The sequence below is a fragment of the Lepidochelys kempii genome, chromosome 3 (genome assembly GCF_965140285.1).
Source record: "Lepidochelys kempii isolate rLepKem1 chromosome 3, rLepKem1.hap1, whole genome shotgun sequence".
NCBI lineage: Eukaryota > Metazoa > Chordata > Testudines > Cheloniidae > Lepidochelys > Lepidochelys kempii.
In genome coordinates, this window is record NC_136382.1 from 150,085,738 (window position 1) to 150,106,311 (window position 20,574).

Below are 20,574 nucleotides of genomic sequence, written 5' to 3' on the forward strand. Positions count from 1 at the left end.
AGCCGGCTCATACGTCACTGGCAGGCGCCAGGAGAGAGGGAGGACCCTGAGCGCGACGGGGAGCTGGAGAAACGAAAGTGAGCGGAGCGGAGTCGGCCTGGTTCTCTCGCCTCTGCCGCCTGCGGGCCATGGTGCCGGCCTGAGACCCCGCCCCAGTGAGTGCCGCCCGTGACCCTCAGCCCTGCCGCGCCCGCCGCCCAGGGGCCTTCCTGCTCCCCGCGGGGAGCTGCCGGGGGTCGGCGTTTGCCCCAGTCCCCAGGGCCTGGCTCTTGCGCGGCGGCTGTGCTGTGCCTCTTCCCTGGTGCCCTGCCCCTCCTCCCCTCCCCCCATCGCGGGCGCGCCCCTGCTCCCGGCCCGCGGAGCGCTCCCGGGGGCCTGCGGTGGAAAGAGGCTGGAGAAACACGAATCCCTGCGAACGGTGTCCCGCTCTGCGCTGCCCTCTGGGGACGCCGCCCTGAGAGCAGACAGTGGGCCCCCTTGGGCTAATGAATCTGGCTGATGCTGCGGTCTTTTGTGAAGGGCTTTGTACGTACCTCCTAATTCCGAGTAGGAGAGAATCGCTGGCACCTGTGGGTCTAATTTTGCCATTGGTTACAATCCCGCAACACCCACTTACATTCGCGACATCCCTCGACGTGTATCTCTTGGCAGAACTGCTCAGTTCCTTCCTGCTGACGCTACTGTAAGAGTAGCTTCAAGGCCCCGTGGCTCCACCTGGGTGGATTTTTAGTCTGGATGGTTCTGTGGTCCTGTCGGACCGTTAGCGTTCAGTTCTTTATTTCCTTGGGTTTTAATCCTGTTAGACTACAAACACTGATATTGTTTGTTCTTCGTGTTAAATATTTAACTGAGATTCCTGCAGCACTTCACCTACCCCAACAGAACCTAGCTCTTGCTCTTAAGTAGTGTATGTATTTTTATCCCTATGTCGCATTCCGTTCCCTGGCATTTTTCCCAGCAAACTCCTCAGGCTTGGTTGAGTTCAATGGAGGGTAATTGACTCTCATTTGTTGCTGCTCCCCGGGGTTATGCAATGGTTATTTATCTGTCAGCAAACTCTTCAGTAACATAAGAATGGACATATTAGGTCAGACCAAAGGTCCATCTAGCCCAGTATCCTGTCTTCTTACAGTGGCCAATGCCAGGTTCCCCAGAGTCAATAAACAGAACAGGTAATATTCAAGTGATCCATTCCTGTCGCCCATTCCCAGCTTCTGGCAAACAGAGGTTGGGGACGCCATCCCTGCCCACCCTAGCTAATAGCCATTGGTGGAGCTATCCTTCATGAATTTATCTAGTTCTTTTTTTGAACCCTATTATAGTCTTGGCCTTTACAACATCCTTTGGCAAGGAGTTCCACAGGTTGACTGTGTGCACTGTGTGAAGAAATATTTCTTTTTGTTTGTTTTAAACCTGCTGCATATTAATTTCATTTGATTACCCCTAGTTCTTGTATTAACACTTCCTTATTTACTTTCTGCACACCAGTCATGGTTTTATAGACCTTAAGCATATCCCCCTTAGTAGTCTCTTCTCCAAGCTGAAAAGTCCCAGTCTTTTCTTAATCTCTCCTCATACAGAAGCTGTTCCGTACCCCTAATAATTTTTGTTGCCCTTTTCTGAACCTTTTCCAATTCCAGTTTTTTTTTAAGATGGGGCAACCACATCTGCGTGCAGTATTCAAGATGTGGGTGTACCATGGATTTATATAGAGGCAACATGATATTTTCGGCCTTATTATCTATCCATTTCTTAATGATGCCCAACATTCTGTTAACTTTTTTGACTGGTGCTGCACATTGAGTGGATGTTCTCAGAGAACTATCTGCAATGACTCCAAGATCTCTTTCTTGAGTGGTAACAGCTAATTTAGACCCCATCATGTTATATGTATAGTTGGGATTATGTTTTCCAATGTGCATTTACTTTACATTTCTCAACACTGAATTTCATCTGCCATTTTGTTGCCCGGTCACCTAGTTTTGAGAGATCCTTTTGTAGCTCTTCGCAGCCTGCTTGGGACTTAACTATCTTGAGTAGTTTTGTATCATCTGCAAATTTTGTCACCTCACTGTGTAACCCTTTTTCCAGATCATTTATAAATATGTTGAATAGGACTGGTTCCAGTATAGACCCCTGGGGGATACCACTATTTGCTGCTCTCCATTCTGAAAAATGACCATTTATTCCCACCCTTTGTTTCCTATTTTTTAACCAGTTACCAATCCATGAGAGGACCTTCTCTCTTATCCCATGATAGTTTACTTTTCTTAAGAGCCTTTGGTGAGGGACCTTGTCAAAGGCTTTCTGAGAAGCTAGGTACACTGTATCCAATGAATCCTCCTTGTCTACATGCTTGCTGACCCCCTCAAAGAATTTTAGTAGATGGATGAGGCATGATTTCCCTTTACAAAAACTATGTTGTCTTTTCCCCAACAAATTATGTTCGTCTGTGTGTCTGATAATTTTGTTCTTTACTATAGTCAACCAGTTTGCCTGGTACTGAAGTCAGGCTTACCAGCCTGTAATTGCCAGGATCACCTCTGGAAACCTTTTAAAAAAATTGGCGTGTCATTAGCTATCCTCCAGTCATTTGGTACAGAAGCCAATTTAAATGATGGGTTACAGACTACAGTTAGCAGTTCTGCAATTTCACATTTGAGTTCTTTCAGAACTCTTGGGTGAATACCATCTGATCCTGGTAACTTATTACTGTTTAGTTTATCAATTTGCTACAAAACCTGCTCTAATGACACCTCAGTCTGGGACAGTTCCTCAGATTTGTCACCTAAAAAGAATGGCTCAGGTTTGGGAAACTCCCTTACGTCCTCAGCTGTGAAGACTGATGCAAAGAAATCATTTAGTTTCTCCGCAAAGGCCTTATCATCTTTGTGTGCTCCTTTAGCAAATTGATCGTCCAGTGGCTCCACTAGTTGTTTAGCAGGCTTCCTGCTTCTGATGTCCTTAAATTTTTTTTGCTATTACTTTTTGAGTCTTTGGCTAGCTGTTAAAATTCTTTTTTTGCTTTCCTAATTATATTCTTCTACTTAATTTGCCAGGTTTTATATGCTTCTTTCTATTTTCCTCACTAGGATTTAACTGCCACTTTTTTAAAGGATGCCTTTTTGCCTCTCACTGCTTTTTACCTTGTTGTTTAGCCACAGTGGCACTTTTTTGGTTCTCTTACTATGTTTTTTAATTTGGGGTATACATTTACATTGAACCTCTATTATGGTGTCTTTAAAAAGTTTCCATGCAGCTTGTAGGGATTTCAGTTTTTGCGCTGTACCTTTTAATTTCTGTTTAACTAACTTTCTCATTTTTGTGTAGCCCTCCTTTCTGAAATGAAATGCTACAAGTTGGGCCGCAGGGATGTTAAATTTAGTTATGTTATCTTCACTACTGCCAGGCTATATTCACCTCTTGGACAAGATCCTGTGCTTCACTTAGGACTAAATCAAGAAATGCCTCTCTTCTTGTGAGTTCCAGGACTAGCTGCTCCAGGAAGCGGTCATTTAAGGTGTCAAGAAACTTTATCTGCGTCCCATCCTGAGGTGACGTACCCAGTCAATATGGGGATAGTTGAAATCCCCCATTATTTTTGAGGTTTTTTATTTTCATAGTATCGCTAATCTCCCTGAGCATTTCACAGTCACTATCACCATCCTGGTCAGGTGGTTGGTAATATATCCCTACTGCTATATTCTTCTTATTAGAGCATGGAATTACTATCCATAGAGATTCCATGGTACAGTTTGGTTCATTTAAGATTTTTACTTCATTTGATTCTACGCTTTCTTTTACGTATAGTGCCACTCCCCTACCAGCACAACCTGTTCTGTCCTTCCGATATATTTTGTACCCTGGTATTACCATGTCCCATTGATTATCCTCATTCCACCAAATTTCTGTGATGCCTATTATATTAATATCCTCCTTTAATATGAGGCACTCTAGTTCACCAGTCTTATTATTTAGACTTCTAGCATTCGTATATAAGCACTTTAAAAACTTGTCACTTTTAGCTGTCTGCCAGTACATGATGTAATTGAATTGGACTTTTTTTCATTTGACTGTTTCTCATCAGATCCTACCTGTATTTTATCATCTTCCATCCTCTCCTCCTTCTTAGGACATAGAGAATCTCCAATAATAGATCCTCCCCTAAGGGATGTATCTGTCTGAACCACGTGCTCCTCCGCACCTGTCGACTTTCCCCCAGCCCTTAGTTTAAAAACTGCTCTATGACCTTTTTAATTTTAAGTGCCAGAAATCTGGTTCCATTTTGGTTTAGATGGAGCCCATCCTTCCTGTATAGGCTCCCCCTTTCCAAAAAGTTTCCACAGTTCCTAATAAATCTAAACCCCTCCTCTCTCTACCATCATCTCATCTATGCATTGAGACCCTGCAGTTCTGCCTGTCTAACTGGCCCTGTGCATGGAGCTGGAAATGTTTCAGAGAATGCTAACATGGAGGTCCTGGACTTCAATCTTTTACCTAGCAGCCTAAACTTGGCCTCCAGGATCTCTCTCTTATCCTTCCCTATGTCATTGGTACCTACATGTACCATGACCACTGGCTCCTCCCCAGCACTACACATAAGTCTATCTAGATGTCTCAGGAGATCCACAACCTTTGCACCAGCCAGGCAAGGCACCATGCGGTTCTCCTGGTCATTGCAAACCCAGCTATCTGTGTTTCTAATGATCAAATCCCCCACAACTTACCTGTCTCTTCCTAATAACTGGAGTTCCCTCCCCCAGAGAGAGATCCTCAGTGCGAGAGGATACCATGATGTCATCTGGAAGGAGGGTCCCAACTAATGTAATTTAATAGGAAAGACAGGTCCCAACTAATGTAGTGTAATGGGAAAGAGACTTCTGTATGCATCCTTATTTACAGCTTTGCTATAAAAAGGGTGGGAAAACTATTTTTAAAAATCCGCGTTTGCAGGATCAGGTTTCAGAATGTTCTGCCTCCTTCAGAAGAAGTTGACTCCTTTATGCAGCTTTTCAGAGGAAACTGAAAACACCCACTGAACTGACCTTACATTTCCTCAATTATGTACTGCTAGTGCAGAACGAATCTCTAATATGCACTGTTAAAAAGCCCTTTTGGAGCCAAATCAAATGTCTGAGTTCCCAAGTGTGGGGAGACCTCTCACCAGTTACTCTTTCTTCTCCTGGTTGCGGGGTTTCACATACAGTTGTGGTTTAAATTGGTCAACAGTAGGGAAAGCTGCTGTGTGTCCTGGTTCCCTATTTTTGAACTAACAGCTTTGGATGGCAGCCAGGGAAAAGCAACGACGTTTATCTGTGGCAGGTTTTGGAGGCAAAGCATAGTGCCCAAATAGCATGAAAAACCATGCACTCTGCTGGACCGCAGCAACAACACAGACCTTGCCCCAGTATTGGAGGAAATGAACTTGCTGGATGCTTACTGTTTGTTCTCTCCTTGCAGTAAAAATGAAGAGACGAGCAGAGCCTGAATTTAACAGCAACCAGAAGCAGAAAAAGAGGGCAGAAGATCTGGGACTGAACCTCAGTTCCACTTCCGATGATGAACCTCCATGTAGTAATCATGCAACTCAAGGTAAGATCAGAAGTAGTACGGGCACCAGAGTTGCAAGGAGATAGCCTTGTAGGAAAGGCTGCTTTTCTCTTCAGGGATTTAATTAATCAGCTGGAATTGAATGCAGGTATTCTGGATCCCAATTCAGTGCCTTAACCCCAAGACCATCCTTCCTCTCTAGAAGGAAGGACTATACAGTTTCTATCCCCAAACTGGGGGTGGGGGGGAATTAATTTTTTCCCCTCCATAATCTTATCTGGACACTCTTTACTGCCATCTGAAAATAACAACGAATCATATAACCTTTGTTTGCTTTGTCCCTTGTATCTACTCTTTTTCTTTTGTACATTAGAAATATTGAGAGTGTCATGGATGGACTTACCTGGACGACCTTCTGAATTTCTCAAAAGATGCATATTGTGAGCTCATGCACCTTAATTGAAAGGGCAGTGTGCTGAATCCAAATGTATCCATTCTCTGTAGTGTTAATTAGTCACTGAAGTTGAATAACCTTAACAGAGGTTTTTAAAAGTCGTTACATTTCCCTTCTTCTCTCCACTGCTATAACTTTCACAGTTCTCTGTTCTTCTGCTGACCTCATTTCACTTGTTCTTCAGTCACTACCTGGATTTCTAACATTAAAAAACAGGCCTGAAATATCGAAACGCACACACAAACCCCCTCATTACCCCCATATCTATCTGTCCATTAGGAAGAAGCAGAAAAGGTATCGGTGTCACATTCAGGCTCTTGGGAATCTGCCAGTATAGCCTTCAGTTTGGCACACCTCAGGCATCTCTGTGTGCACACAGTAGGCTCTGCCACATTGGTTGCAGATGGCTGTGATTGAATTTAGCATGAACTCTGATAAATTTATTTTGTAAATGTAAAATGGTATTTGACCACTGGATTGATTAACTCCTTCTCCCAAACCAATTTATTTGTTTTAAAACCTAACCTTCATCTTGGTCAAATGGTTTCTTAAAAATAAGATTGCTATTAAAGCTGGTTTAATGATTCACCATTTGGCTGTAACTCAGATGAAATTTAGTACTTTATTAATTGGTGCGATTGTGTTCTGTAAAATTCATCACACATGTCTTTTTTTTCCTTTGAACTCACTTTAGATATACATTGCATCAGGGAGTATGCCCTGTGAGATGTTACTCTATTTTTAAATACCAGATATATTGCTGCCCTGTTCAACTGTAACGGAGGAGCAGAAGGACCTTGGAGTATTGGTTGATCATAGGATAACTATGAGCTGCCAATGTGATATGGCTGTGAAAAAAGCTAATGAGGTCTTGGGATGCATTAGGAGAGATATTTGCAGTAGGGATAAGGAGGTGTTAGTACTGTTATACAAGGCACTGGTGAGACCTCACCTGGAATATTGTGTGAAGTTCTGGTCTCCCATGTTTAAGAGGGATGAATTGAAACTGGAACAGGTACAGAGAAGGGCTACTAGGATGATCCGAGGAATGGAAAACTTGTCTTATGAAAGGAGACTCAAGGAACTTGGCTTGTTTAGCCTAACTAAAAGAAGGTTGAGGGGAGATATGATTGCTCTCTATAAATATATCAGAGGCATAAATACCGGAGAGGTAGAGGAATTAGTTAACCTCAGTACCAGTGTGGACACAAGAACAAATGGATATAAACTGGCCACCGGGAAGTTTAGACTTGAAATTAGATGAAGGTTTCTAACCATCAGAGGAGTGAAGTTTTTGAATTGCCTTCCAAGGGAAGCAGTGGGGGCAAAAGATCTATCTAGCTTTAAGATTAAACTTGATAAGTTTATGGAGGAGATAGTATGATGCGTTAACATGGTTTTGATAATTAAATATTCATGATAAATAGGCCCAATGGCCTGTGATGGGATATTAGGGTGGAATCTGAGTTACCCAGGAAAGAATTTTCTGTAGTATCTGGCTGGTTAATCTTGCCCATATGTTCAGGGTTTAGCTGATCGCCATATTTGGGGTCGGGAAGGAATTTCCTCCAGGGCAGATTGGAGGAGGCCCTGGAGGTTTTTCGCCTTCCTCTGTAGCATGGGGCACGGGTCATTTGCTGGAAGATTCTCTGCTCCTTGAAGTCTTTAAACCACGATTTGAGGACTTCAATAGCTCAGACATAGGTGAGAGGTTTTTCGCAGGAGTGGGTGGGTGAAATTCTGTGGCCTGCGTTGCTCAGGAGGTCAGACTAGATGATCATAATGGTCCCTTCTGACCTTAGTATCTATGAATCACTGATGTATTGAAGAATGTGCTATCTCTTACTCCTGATCTGTTTCCTTTCTCCTAGAGCCATAAGAGTAACTGCTGCATTAGTTCAGATGAAAGTCTTAAATGACAATCCTAAATAATGTCTTGGATTCTCAATAATGTTTTACAGATTAACTGACAAGGTCCTTGTAGAGGCAGTTATGCCTGTCTCTTGCTTTGGCAGAGTAATTCTTTGCCTAAAAATTTGTGATTTTTTTTTTAAAGGAGGATGGTCATATTACTCAGGTTAATTATATTGTCATTACAATATTGCCCATTAAGGCCTTAATGGAACTTTCTTAAGTATATTTTTTCTGCTTTAAACTCATTTTGCCTTTTTTCCCATATACCTGTAAAATCCTGATTTCTTATGTTCACATTTAGACTTTTTTTTTTTTAAATGTAATAGCTTTGCCCACTCTTGGGTTCTAACTGGATAGCATTAGCCATGGAACCACAGTGGTGCCCAGCAGCTCTGCTTATGCTGAATGGCTGATTGCGAAGCTGTGCTAAAGTGTTAACTGAGTGACTTCCATTGACTAAGATGGGAGTTGTGGCTAATGTCTTCTCCCACTCAGACTACTTTGAAAATATTAGGCCTCAGGCAGTATTCCAGCTCAATATGGGAGAAGGCAGCTTTGTGCCCTGCAGTGCAGAAACCTTCCTAGCTCCCAGTCAATCCTATAGGTGCTGACTCCGTGGGTGCTCCAGGCTGGAGCTGGGCCTCTTTAACTAGGATGTGGCTGTGGTGACACTTGCCAGACAGTCTCTGGTCTCTATTCTTGCTAAATGTTCCCAGCCAATAGAGAGAATTATTGAGCGATCACTAAAAATATTCTACAAAATCTTGGCAACCTGATGTCTCTGAAAGAGCTGTTTCATCCTCACTGGGAACGACATGTCGGTGCCAAGGACCCTTGGGGCCAGGGTGGATTAATTTCAGTCACCAATTTAAATCACCACGTGGAAAGCCACAATTTAAATAACCAGTTTTAATCAACTTTTCCATTTGTGCTTCAGTTATTTTCTAAAGAAAGGTGCATTTTTACAGGTTGATATAGCCATTAAAACATGTTGATTTACAACTACATAGAGCCTTTATGCTAGATTTGGTACATCTTTTTGCTACGTAGAAGGGTACAGTATAACTATATACACTTATTTAAGCAATTATATAGCTTAATATTTAGATTTTTATTGTATATTTTTAGTATGTTTAGAAAATTGTGAGTGGTATTGCTGCTTTACTACTTTAGTTTTGCTTCTGGTTTGTGCCAAGATGCAAAATAAATAATTAGACATATATAGGAATGACATAGTAGGTCATGCTGGTGGGGGAATAGCACTATATGTGAAAGAAAGCATAATCAAATATAGTAAATATCTTAAATGATTCAAACTGTACCACTGAATTCCAGACTTGAATAATAGCAGTAGGAATATACTACCGACAACCTGACCAGAATGATGATAGTGATCGTGAAATGCTCAGGGAGATCAGAGAGGCTACAGAAACAGAAAACCCACTAATAATGGGAGATTTCAACTATCCCCCATATTGACTGGGTACATATCCCCTCAAGACGAAATGCAGAGAGAAAATATCTAGGCACTGTTAATGTCTGCTTCTTGGAGCAGATGTTCTGGGAACCCACAAGAGGAGAGGCAAGCTCCTGAAAGGAGCAGAGGATCTTGTTCAAGAGGTGAATATAACTAACCACTTGGCATAGTGACCATAATGTAATTAAATTTAACATCTTTGTAAGAGGGAAATACCAAAGAACCCCATCACGGTAGCATTTAACTTCAAAAAGGGAGTTCAAAAAACTACACAAAATGAGGAATCTCGTTAAATAGAAATTAAAACAAACAGAAGAGTGAAATGCCTGCAAACTCCATGGAAACTATTTTAAAAACACTAAAATTTAATTTGAGCCTCTATTTATACCCCAAATAATAAAAATCAAACAGTAAGAGGACCCAAAAAACGCCACCATGGTTAAACAGAGTAAAAGAGGCAGTTAGAAACAAAAAGACATCCTTTTAAAAATTGGAAGTCAGTCCTACTGAGGAAAATAGAAAGGAGCATAAACTCTAGCAAGGCAAGTGTAAAAGTATTATAAGACAGACCAAAAAAGAATTTGAAGACCAACTAGCAAAAGACACACAAATAGCAATTAAAAAAAAAAAAAGTACATCAGAAGCCTGCCAAATAACCAGTGGGCCAATGGATAATTGAGGTGCAGAGAAACTAAATTAATTCTTTGCCTCAGTCTTCACTGCAGAGGATGTGAGGAAGATTCCCACACCTGAGCCATTCTTTTTAGATGACAAATCAGAGGATCTGCCCCAGATTGAAGTGTCGATAGAGGAGGTTTTGGATCAAATGTATAAATTTAAGAATAATTCACCAGGACCAGATGCTATTTACCCAAGAGTTCTGAAAGAACTCAAATATGAAATTGCGGAACTCCGAACTGTGGTATGTAACCTATTGCATAAATCAGTCTCTGTAGCAGATGACTGGAGGATAACTAATGTAACACTGATTTTTGAAAAAGGCACCAGAGGTGATCCTGGCAATTACAGGCTGGTAAACCTAACTTCAGTACCAGGAAAACTGGTTGAAACTATAGTAAAGAACAGAATGATCAGAGAGATAGATGAACATGGTATATTGGGGAAGAGTCAACACAGCTTTTGAAAAAGGAAATCATGCCTTCCCAGTCTGTTAGAATTCTTTGTGGGTGTCAACAAGCTTGTCGACAAGGGTTATCCATTAGCTATAGTGTACTTGGACTTCCAGAAAGCATTTGACAAGGTCCCTCACCTAAGGGTCTTAAGCAAAGTAAGCAGTCATGAGATAAGAAGGAAGGTCCATTCATGAGCCAGTAGCTGGTTAAAAGATAAGAAACAAAAAGGGTAGGAATAAATGGTCAGTGTTCATAGTGGAGAGAGGTAAACAGTAGGGTCCCCCAAGGATCTGGAAAAGGGGGTAAACTCTGAAGTGGCAAATTTGCAGACGATACAAAATTACTCAGGATAGTTAAGTCCGAAGCTAACTGTGAAGAGTTACAAAGGGATCTCTCAAAACTGCGTGACTGGGCAGCAAAATAGCAGATGAAATTTAATGTTGATAAGTGCAAAGTAATGCACAGTGGAAAACATAGTCTCAAATAGACATACAAAATGATGGAGTCTAATGTAGTTGTTACCACTCTAGAAAGATCTTGGTGTCGTCATGGGTAATTCTCTGAAAATATCCACTCGGTGTGCAGCGGCTGTGTGTGGTAAAAAACCAACCAAACAAAAAGCTAACAGTGTTAGGAACTATTAGGAAAGGGATGGATAATAAACTAGAAAATATCATAACATCCCTATATAAATCCGTGGTACACCCACAGCTTGAATACTGTGTGTGATTCCGGTCACCCCATCTTAAAATAGATATTAGAATTGGAAAAGGTACAGAGAAGGGCAACAAAAATGATCGGGGGGGTATGGAACAGTTTCCATATGAGGAGAGATTAAAGACTGGGTCTGTTGAGCTTGGAAAATAATGGGAGTAAAGGGGGTTGTGACAGAGGTCTATAAATCATGACTGGTGTGGAGAAAGTGAATAAGGAAGTGTTATTTATCTCTTCACCTAACACAAAAACAAGGGTCACCCAATGAAATGAATAAGCAGCAGGTTTAAAACCAACATAAGGAAGCACTTCTCCACACAACGCACAATCAATCTGTGGAACTTCTGATAGCCAGAGCAAGGCTTGAAAAACTCATGCGATCAGGATGATCAGGAATCTTTCCTGGGCAAGTGCCTTCAATCTCTTGAGTCAGCTTTCCTTTTAAGAGAGGTTGTGTTAGTCCTTATGGTTGTGAAGGAAACCTTCCAAAAGTGACCCAAGTGTACCTGGTGCAGCCATGGCTGCTTTTGTGCTGCTTGTGGTGTTATGGGGAGGGGAGTAGGGAGGTGGAAAGGACTTGACAGCTGCTATTAGGAGCACAGGGAACCCGGTCATTGCTGCTGGAACCCCAGCCACTGCTTCAAAGAGTAAATGACCCTGGGCAGGTCCTCTACCACTCCCTGCAGCAGGGGATACTGATGGGTGTCAGCATTTGGACCATTGAACCCAAGCAGAGGGTTGCACTGTGGGGTTCCCACAGAGCTCTCTGCTTGGTAGGATTATATAAGTTGGATGATACCCCACAGAACCCTGTGGTAGGAAGGTAGTCGGGAGGCTTGCTACCAGTGGTGGTCAGGCCAGCCGGGGCTGCCTTGCTCCTTAGCCCACTGCTCCCTGTTTTTGGGTGAGATGGGGTCTGGTTCAGGAGGAGGGAAAACTCAGTCCCTGCCACCTTATCCAAGGATCTTATATGTCGGGTGGCTGGGAAATGACACGCACGCACACACTGGGAAGCTACAGTCCAACATTTAAGTTTGATTTTGTGGGGGTGAGGCAGTATTTTGTGGAGGTAGCAAGAGCTGGCAATAAATGATGTCTATGTGAAGGGTTTGCATGTCTGTGGAGGTTTGCACTGGTGTAGCTCCATCAGTCTAATTACACCAGTGTAAAGTCCTCAATGCTGACTGGGCCAGAGAGACTTGGTGAGCAGGTATTTGAGAGAGAGCTGGAGCCTTTTACACTGACCTACTCCCAGCAAGTGGGTAGAGTTTGGTTTCCAGTGTAACAGAGGTTTCATGTAAAAAGCTTTATTTTGTTCTTGGTTTTTTTTATTGATAAATACCAGCATCTGCCTTCCTGGAATCCAGTGTGCTGGGCTGGTATTCCACTCTAGGTCTCCGGCATGCTTCGCTGAGCTGTGCATCTGCTCAAGGAGGAGTATTGTCCACCAACTTTCCCACATAATCTCATTCAGTAACAGTCCCACTGCCCGATAACACTACCTCTAGGAGGTTTGGCAGCTGCCCACTCTTTGTTGTTGTGGAAGATTCTGCCATATGGGGGTCTCCTCAGGATTGCTGAAATTCGGATCACTTTCTGACAGCATTTCAGTGTACTGCTCAATTATAGAGGGCTAAGGAGAAGATGTGTTCAATACAAGGCTATGGTACATCTGCACCTTACATATGCAAGGTAAAGAATTTGGTCCTACCTATATGCAGCAAGATAAGGATAATTAAATATCCTAGTTCAGGGCATAAGTGGATTATCATTGTGGTCAAGAATGACCCCCACTTTCCCCATTGGTATTATCAGGTACGGTAAATCCACATATCTAAAACATTTTCTACTAGTCGGAAAAGAGTGTGAATTGGTGTTTATCACAAATGTAAATGTCAGCTTGTTCTCAAGGGAGAAGTCAAGTGGCAGCCCGGGGGAGAGGGTTGTCTTTCACCTTCTTTATGGTGGAATGAGGTAGCAAGACAGCTGGTATTTTGTCTTGAGAGTTGTATCTGAAGTCTGCATGCTCCCCACAGCCAGTCTGAGCTATTGAAGCAGATTCTTTACTATCCCCTAGCCTTCTGGGATGTGAATTTGGAATTCCCATATACAGCTTCCCCTCTGATTAGCGAAACAAACGCTTGTTAATTTCTCCCCTCTGTTTCATTTTCAGAGTCTTCCAGTAGCGGCAGTGGGTCTGACAGTGAGAGCGATGAGAGGCGTCCAGTCTTCGGCTCTGGCAGCAATGAGTTCAAAGCAGACTCTCTTGTGGAGGGCACCTCCTCCCGCTACTCCATGTATAACAGCGTCTCCCAAAAGCTCATGGTAGGTCAAAGTCACTTTCGAGCATGCTGCTAAAACTGGATGAGCAGCTGAGAGCAAAATTGAGTACATTCTGCTGTGAGAGATGCCCCTGGCATTCACCATTGTATCTTTCAAGCTCAGGATTTATGCAGAGCGCTGTTCTGTTTGCACTAATCGCAGTCAGTGATGACTGACGGCGGGCAGATCAGATGCTAATTAGAAGGCTAGAACCATGGTGAATTTCATCTTTCTTAGTAGCAAGGGAGACTCAGTCCAACTAACTCTGTGATCCATTCAAATCCAAGTCAGCCTTGCTGCACACACATTCTGTACAGAAACTTATTCCTATTAGCCCCAGGCAGCAGAATTTCAAGGAAGTTTGTGGCTCAGCAAATCTTTGAAATACATTTAAATGTAAATGCATTTGTGAGCTTGAGGCGCTGGAGTCCTGCATCATTTGTAAAACTTGATGAAGATCATTGTTATATCACCATTTCCAAATTGGGGACCTTTCCACTGAGGCAACTGCAGAAGCTTTTATTAAAGTGTCATGCAGGCTTTACTTTGCTATAAGTACCTTGCTATAACTTCAGAGCGGGCCTTCCAAATGTTACTAAAAATAATCTTTCCTTCAAGTAGCACCAGATCCCCTGTGGGCTTCTGAGACGTCAGCCTGAGAGTGGGCAGCAACTTCTAGAGCTAACAAATATCAGAAAAAGGGGACGTGAAAGTAGTGATACCCCTTTGTGACATGGGAATAGCACAGGTACTAATGGCACAGCCAACTGGAGAGCTGGTGACTTCACCTGGTAGAGCACAATGGATTCAGTGTGAGTTCTGACTACAGTGGTGTGCACGTGTGTGCATGGACAGAGTGAGTTTGGTCACCAAATGAGGGATTTTGCAAATTAAGTCCACTTTGGACACCAACAGTGGCAAATCCAACACCTGGCTTTCTGAGTATACTTCACTAACTAGCCCTGTGTGTGTTGGAGAAAAGACTGCTAGCTCGATCTTCTAGGGTGTGGCATTTGTCAGTGAAGTGCTCATGCCATACAATATTAACCACTTATCTTGACGCTGCACTACACTTTTCAAGCCTTGTCCCGCACATGCCTGCCTAACTTGTAATTTCAGGTGACCAATTCTTTTTTTTGATCCTCCCGTCTCTGATAGTTGCCTACATGATGCATATTTCTTCCAGCCTTTGCTTCTCTGTAGCATTGTGACAGGGTGGTCTGAAGCCCTGGAACTTGGACCAAAGCCCAAAAGACCCAGTGGGAAGACTTTTGCTTGGCTGCTGACTGCCCAGGAAAGAAAGATGGTCAGAGGAAGAGCTAGCTGGAGCCACTGGAGATGCTATACTGGAGGTAGGGCCCCAAGTGGAGGGTGGGTGGTCTTTAAAGTCCCCAGTTGCAGACATTAAAACATTGAAAGAGACGGGGATGTTAAGATGGATAGCAGATGGAGACTGAACAGTGACTAACAGCAGAGTCCAGAAAATGCCAAGAAGAGCAAAGCAAATAGGAGGATCAGCAGTGGGCTGAGATGACCCCGCCTGACCGCAGAATGGGAGAATCCAGAAATAGAAGAAGATATGGAGGCAAGTCTCTTGACATTCAAAAGGGTAACTCAGCCCTGCAGATGGCCACAAGATCATCTGGCTTACCCCATATCTCACTGGAAAGGCTCTACAAGCCTAGTGGACTGGAGAACCAAGAAGCCTAGGGCTACAGAAGGGTTATGGAAACCCTGTAGAGATGGTAGTATAATCCAGAGATCTAGCAACAAAAGTCCTAGTCCTTCTGATATAGAAATTCTGAAGACCCTTGAAGATAGTAAACATCTGAAGGAATTTATTTAAAAAATGGATTAAGTCCAGAAACGTTGCATCTTTGCTCAAATGACCAAGATACTTGTCCTGGAATTGTTTCTATCCAACCTGCTAGGTGATCTTCAGATCTGGGCTCTGGAGCAGAGACTGAGGAACTCTTTCTCCTAATGTCAGGATTTTCTCTCTGTAAGGCAGAAGCAGGAACAATGTTGAATCTGGTTAAGAACAAATCCCATCATTACTTGTGAGGTGAACGTTGTGGGATGGGAGACCCAAAAAGAAGATCGCTACCAATGTGACAAACTGTGGCACCTGAGGAGGTTTTGTTCCAGGGCTAAGACCCACTCCTGGGGAAAATTTGGTAACTTTTCCATGTTGGGTGGGGGAGACCTTCGCTTCAAAACTAGTAGTACTAAAAGGAAGGCTAGTAAAAGCCTTGGTGGATTTGAGAGTCACCTGACCCTGGTTCAAGAACATGTTGAAACATACACAGCCAATAAACTCAATAACAGTTAGGTGTGTCCATGGAGACACTAAAGCATGTTCCCTGGCAGCAGTTAAGCTCCAAGTAGATGGACAAGAGATTCCTATGAGAACGGGCATGGCTGAAAAGCTTCCTTTTCCCTGTAGTATTTGGGAAAGATCTTCCTAATTTCACTAACTTTTTAATAAAGGAGACTGATAGCCTGACTTCAAGTAGTAACAGTCATAATCAGTTGGGAAAAGGTTTTAAGGAAGAAGAGGATGAGGATCTATCTTCCCTTTTTTCAGATATTTTTGAAGGAGAGGGGAAAGACTCACCCTACCAGGGGAGAAAGGAAAAGGGCTAAGGGCTTGCAAGTATCCATATATACAATATGGATATTGCTAAATATCAGCAAGAGGGATTATGCCCTCAAACCTTTCTCTAAAGGACTAGGTGAGAAGAATGTTGGTCAAACTAAATTCCCTTACCGTATAGTCCAGAATGGTATATTGTATGGATATGTGAGCACCCTAAGACTGAAAAGTGAGTGAAACAGCTGGTAGTCACCAGGGTTTTAGGCAGGGGCTCATGAAGATGGCTCATCAAGTCCCTCCCTGTAGGCCCACTTAAGGAACAAGAGATTTTACAAAGATTTTTCTGGCCCAGTGTTCCTGAAGAAGTAGCTTAATGGTGTCAGTTCTGCCCTGAATGTCAGTTGGTGGCACCAGAAGCAATTAAGACAGATATCCATTGATTGAGTCCTACTGTACACATACAATTTGAAAGGATTGTAATGGATATTGTGGACCCCGTCAGAATGGAGTACCCAGGGGAACAGATACATTTTAGTTATTTGACTGTATAACCCGATATCCTGAGGCATTCCATTTACACAGTGCTACTGCCAGGAGAATTGCAGAGGAGCTGGTGACCATGTTTACTAGGGTGGTGTGACAGTTTCTTGCGGTGCCCAGGACTGGGAGTCACCATTGTTTCCCTCCTACCTCACCAAGAGAGAGTCTGGCTGGTGCTAAACTGGTTGACCTGATCCGCCAGTCTTAGCCACCCAAGCAGACTCCTCAAAGCCTTGCAAGCCCTCACTTCCCCTTGCAGGTTAGCAATAGGTGCATTCCAATCCCTAAGCTCCTCTGAAAGCATCCCCCTGTAGTATCCAGTCCTTAACCACTGGACGCTCACAGAAATTATCAGGTATGTTGTTCCCAAAAGCAACGGTGTACACACACTGCTTGACTGGTAAAACTCACCAGTCAAACTCACTGGTAAAAAATCAAGTCCTTTATAACATCACAGCACTGAAATATATTTATTGTGAATCAAAGGTTAAGTTTTAAAAGGTAGCGAGTGAAGATAAATGGAAACAGGGTTACACATATAACATAAAATGCAATCCTACGTCCATACTTACTAATGGTTACCTTTCCTATTTAATAAAATCTTTTTCCTATTTAATAAAGTAGATTCCTATTTAATGAAGATTTTTCTCCCAAGGATTCAGTCTTTGACAGTGCTGCTGGTTTTCAATCAAAACCAGGATCCAAGTTTTCATGAATACCCCATCCCCTTGAAGTGATTTCTTCAGTAAATGGACACCTCAAATGGCTTTCTTTTCTCCAGGTAGAGTCCCGTAAACATTTGAAATGCCCTCGTTGGTTGGTTGGTCTCTAGTGTGCTGACCCCATGTCAACTTCGCATCCTTATGTTGACTTGACATGCAAATGTAGCTCCCATTGTGTCTGGGTTATAATGTTTAATTCACATCAGAGGACAGGGATAGGTGAATAGACATGCTTTGCCTGGTAGAAAATCTGTTGGTCAACTCTGCCTTGTTACATAGTTTAAAACACGTTTTCAGTAGGAGCACATACCTCTTTAAATATCATCTGGACATACGTATCATAGCGATATTAATGACCAGTGTGATACCAGCTTTTGTTTGACATTGGTCAAGGCACAGCTCTTTCATGGTATTTATCCATAAGTAGTATTAGGTATAGTGAGTTTCAGATCTGTTAGGAATTGTTGACATTAAGGCCGTGTCTACACTAGAGCCCTTACAGCGGCACAGCTGTGCTACAACAGCTCTGCCGCTGTAAGATCTCAATGCCAACGGAAGAGAGCTCTCCTGTTGGCATAATTAAACCACCCCCAGCGAACGGACATAATGCTGTCCACGCTGGTGCTTCTGTTGGTGTAACGTATGTCACTGAGGGTATGTCTACGCTACAAAATTAGGTTGATTTTATAGAAGTCGAACTTTAGAAAGCGATTTTATACAGTCAATCGTGTATGTCCCCACTAAGCACAGTCGGTCAGCGGAGTGCATCCTCAATACCGTGGCTAGCATCGACTCATGGAGTGGTGCACTGTGGGTAGCTATCCTACAGTCCCTGCTGCCCATTGGAATTCTGGGTTAAGCTCCCAATGCCTGATGGGGCAAAAAACATGGTCGCGGGTGGTTCTGGATACATGTCGTCAGTCTCCCCTCCCTCCCTCCTTGAAAGCAATGGCAAACAATCGTTTTGCGCCTTTTTTCCTGGGTTATCCATGCAGACGCCATAGCATGGCAAGCATGAGCCCGCTCAGCTCAGCGCTGCTGTTGTGAGCATTGTAAACAACTTGTGCATTATCCTGCAGTATGTGCAGAACCTGGCTAGGAGCCGCCAGCACAAGGACAATTGTGAGGAGGACATGCACAGAGATGTTCCTGAAAGCACGAAATGTGGCAATTGGGACGTCATGGCGGCAGTGGGGCAAGTTGATACAGTAGAACGTCGATTCTGGGCCCGGCAAACAAGCACAGGCTTGTGGGACCGCATAGTGTTGCAGGTATGGGATGATTCCCAGTGGCTGCGAAACTTTTGCATGCATAAGGCTACTTTCCTGGAACTTTGTGAGTTGCTTTTCCCAGCCCTGAAGCGCAGGAATACAAGATAACACCTGCCCTGACGGTTGAGAAGCGAGTGGCAATAGTCCTGTGGAAGCTTGCAAAGCCTGACTGTTACCAGTCAGTCAGGAATCAATTCGCAGTGGGCAAATCTACAGTGGGGGCTGCTGTGATCCAAATATCCAAGGCAATCCGTGACCACCTGCTAGCAAGGTTAGCGACTGGGAAATGTGCAGGTCATAATGGATGGCTTTACTGCAATGGGGTTCCCTAACTGTGGTAGGGCGATAGATGGAACGCATATCCCTATCTTGGCACCAGACCACCTTGCCAACCAGTATGTAAATCACAAGGGGTACTTCTCAATGGTGCTGCAAGCACTGGTGGATCAGAAGGGACGTTTCACCGACATCAGTGAGGGATGGTCAGGAAAGGTGCATCTTTAGGAACTCCGGGCTGTTCGAAAAGCTGCAGGAAGGGACCTTCTTCCCAGACCAGAAAATTACCGTTGGGGATGTTGAAATGCCAATAGTTATCCTTGGGGACCTAGCCTACCCCTTGCTCCCAAGGCTCATGAAGCCATACACAGGCATCCTGGACAGGGGTAAGGAGCAGGTCAACTATAGGCTGGTGGTAGAATATGCCTTTGGATATTTAAAAGCCTACTGGCGCAGTTTGCTGACTAGTTTAGACCTCAGTGCAACCAATATTCCCATTGTTATTGCTGCTTGCTGTGTGCTCCATAATATCAGAGAATAAGGGGGAGACGTTTATGGCAGGGTGGGAGGTTGAGGCAAATCGCCTGGCGGCCAGTTTTGAACAGCAAGACACCAGGGCGATTAGAGCGCAGCTAGGTGTGCTGCGCATCAGAGAGGCTTTGAAAAACAGTTTCATGACTGGCCAGGCTATGGTGTGACAGTTGTGTGTGTTTCTCCTTGATGCAAAACCGCCCCCTTTGTTGAATTTACTTCTCTGTAAGCCAATCCCCGTCCCCCGATTTGACCACAGCTGACAAAGGAAATAAAGTCCCTATTGTTTTGAATCCATGTAGTCTGTCTTTGTTTAAAAAAAAAAAAGTGCGATCACTGACAAGGTTGCCCGGGTGGGGTGGAGGGAAGGACAAGGCCACATTGCTTATTGTAGTCACACTACAAATCAAAGCTGTTTGAATGACAGCCTTCTGTTGCTTGGGCTATCCTCTGGAGTGGCTGTGTGCCCGGAGCCTTCTCTCCTCCTCCCTCCCTCCCCCACCCCCCCAAGCTTTCTTGGGCGTCTGGATTAGGAGGATATGGAACTTGGAGAGGAGGGCAGGCGGTTATACAATGGATGCAGTGGCGGTCTGTGCTCTTGTTACCTTTCCTGCAACTCCACCAGATGCCTGATCATGTCCGTTTGCTCCCTTATCAGCCGCAGCATCTCCTCCTGCGTATTCTGATCACGCTCACTGAATGCTTTCCTGGCCGCTGCCACTGAATGGTCAGGAAAGGTCCATGCATTCAGCTGTGCCCTATCAGCGTGGGAGGACTGCATGAGCTTGGAAAACATGTCATCGCAAGTGCTTTTTTTTTTTTTTTTTTTCTTCCCACCTTCTAATCTGTGATAATCTCAGAGACTGAGTTGATACGGGGAGCATAGAAATATTTGCACCTGCAGGGGGGATAAAAAGGGAGAATAAAATTTAAGAGGATACATTTCTGAGAACAAAAGGGAGACACTTTCACAGTGAATCAAGCAATTCATAGCAGACAGCACCTGTGCTTTAGGTATAAGGTCGCATTTTGCCTTTTATATTGAGCGCCTGCTGGTATGGTGACACATCACAC

At 43.6% G+C, this 20,574-nt stretch overlaps 1 protein-coding gene across 6 annotated transcripts in view; it reads left to right on the forward strand.

Annotated features, from left to right (window-relative positions):
- Positions 1–20,574, forward strand: part of CMTR1 (cap methyltransferase 1) — a 56,845-nt gene continuing 36,271 nt past the window's right edge. For 3 of the 6 annotated variants that reach the window (XR_012158190.2, XM_073338530.2, XM_073338532.2), the window contains exons 1-3: positions 1–155; positions 5,461–5,592; positions 13,416–13,567. Coding sequence is in view for 4 of the 6 variants with exons in the window: in XM_073338530.2 (XP_073194631.1) it covers positions 5,466–5,592; positions 13,416–13,567 (279 nt within the window). In the remaining 2 variants the exon portion in view is untranslated. Of the gene's footprint in view, positions 156–5,460; positions 5,593–13,415; positions 13,568–14,750; positions 14,917–20,574 lie in introns of those variants that run through there. The other 3 variants (XM_073338531.2, XM_073338534.2, XM_073338533.1) reach the window with 2 other exon arrangements.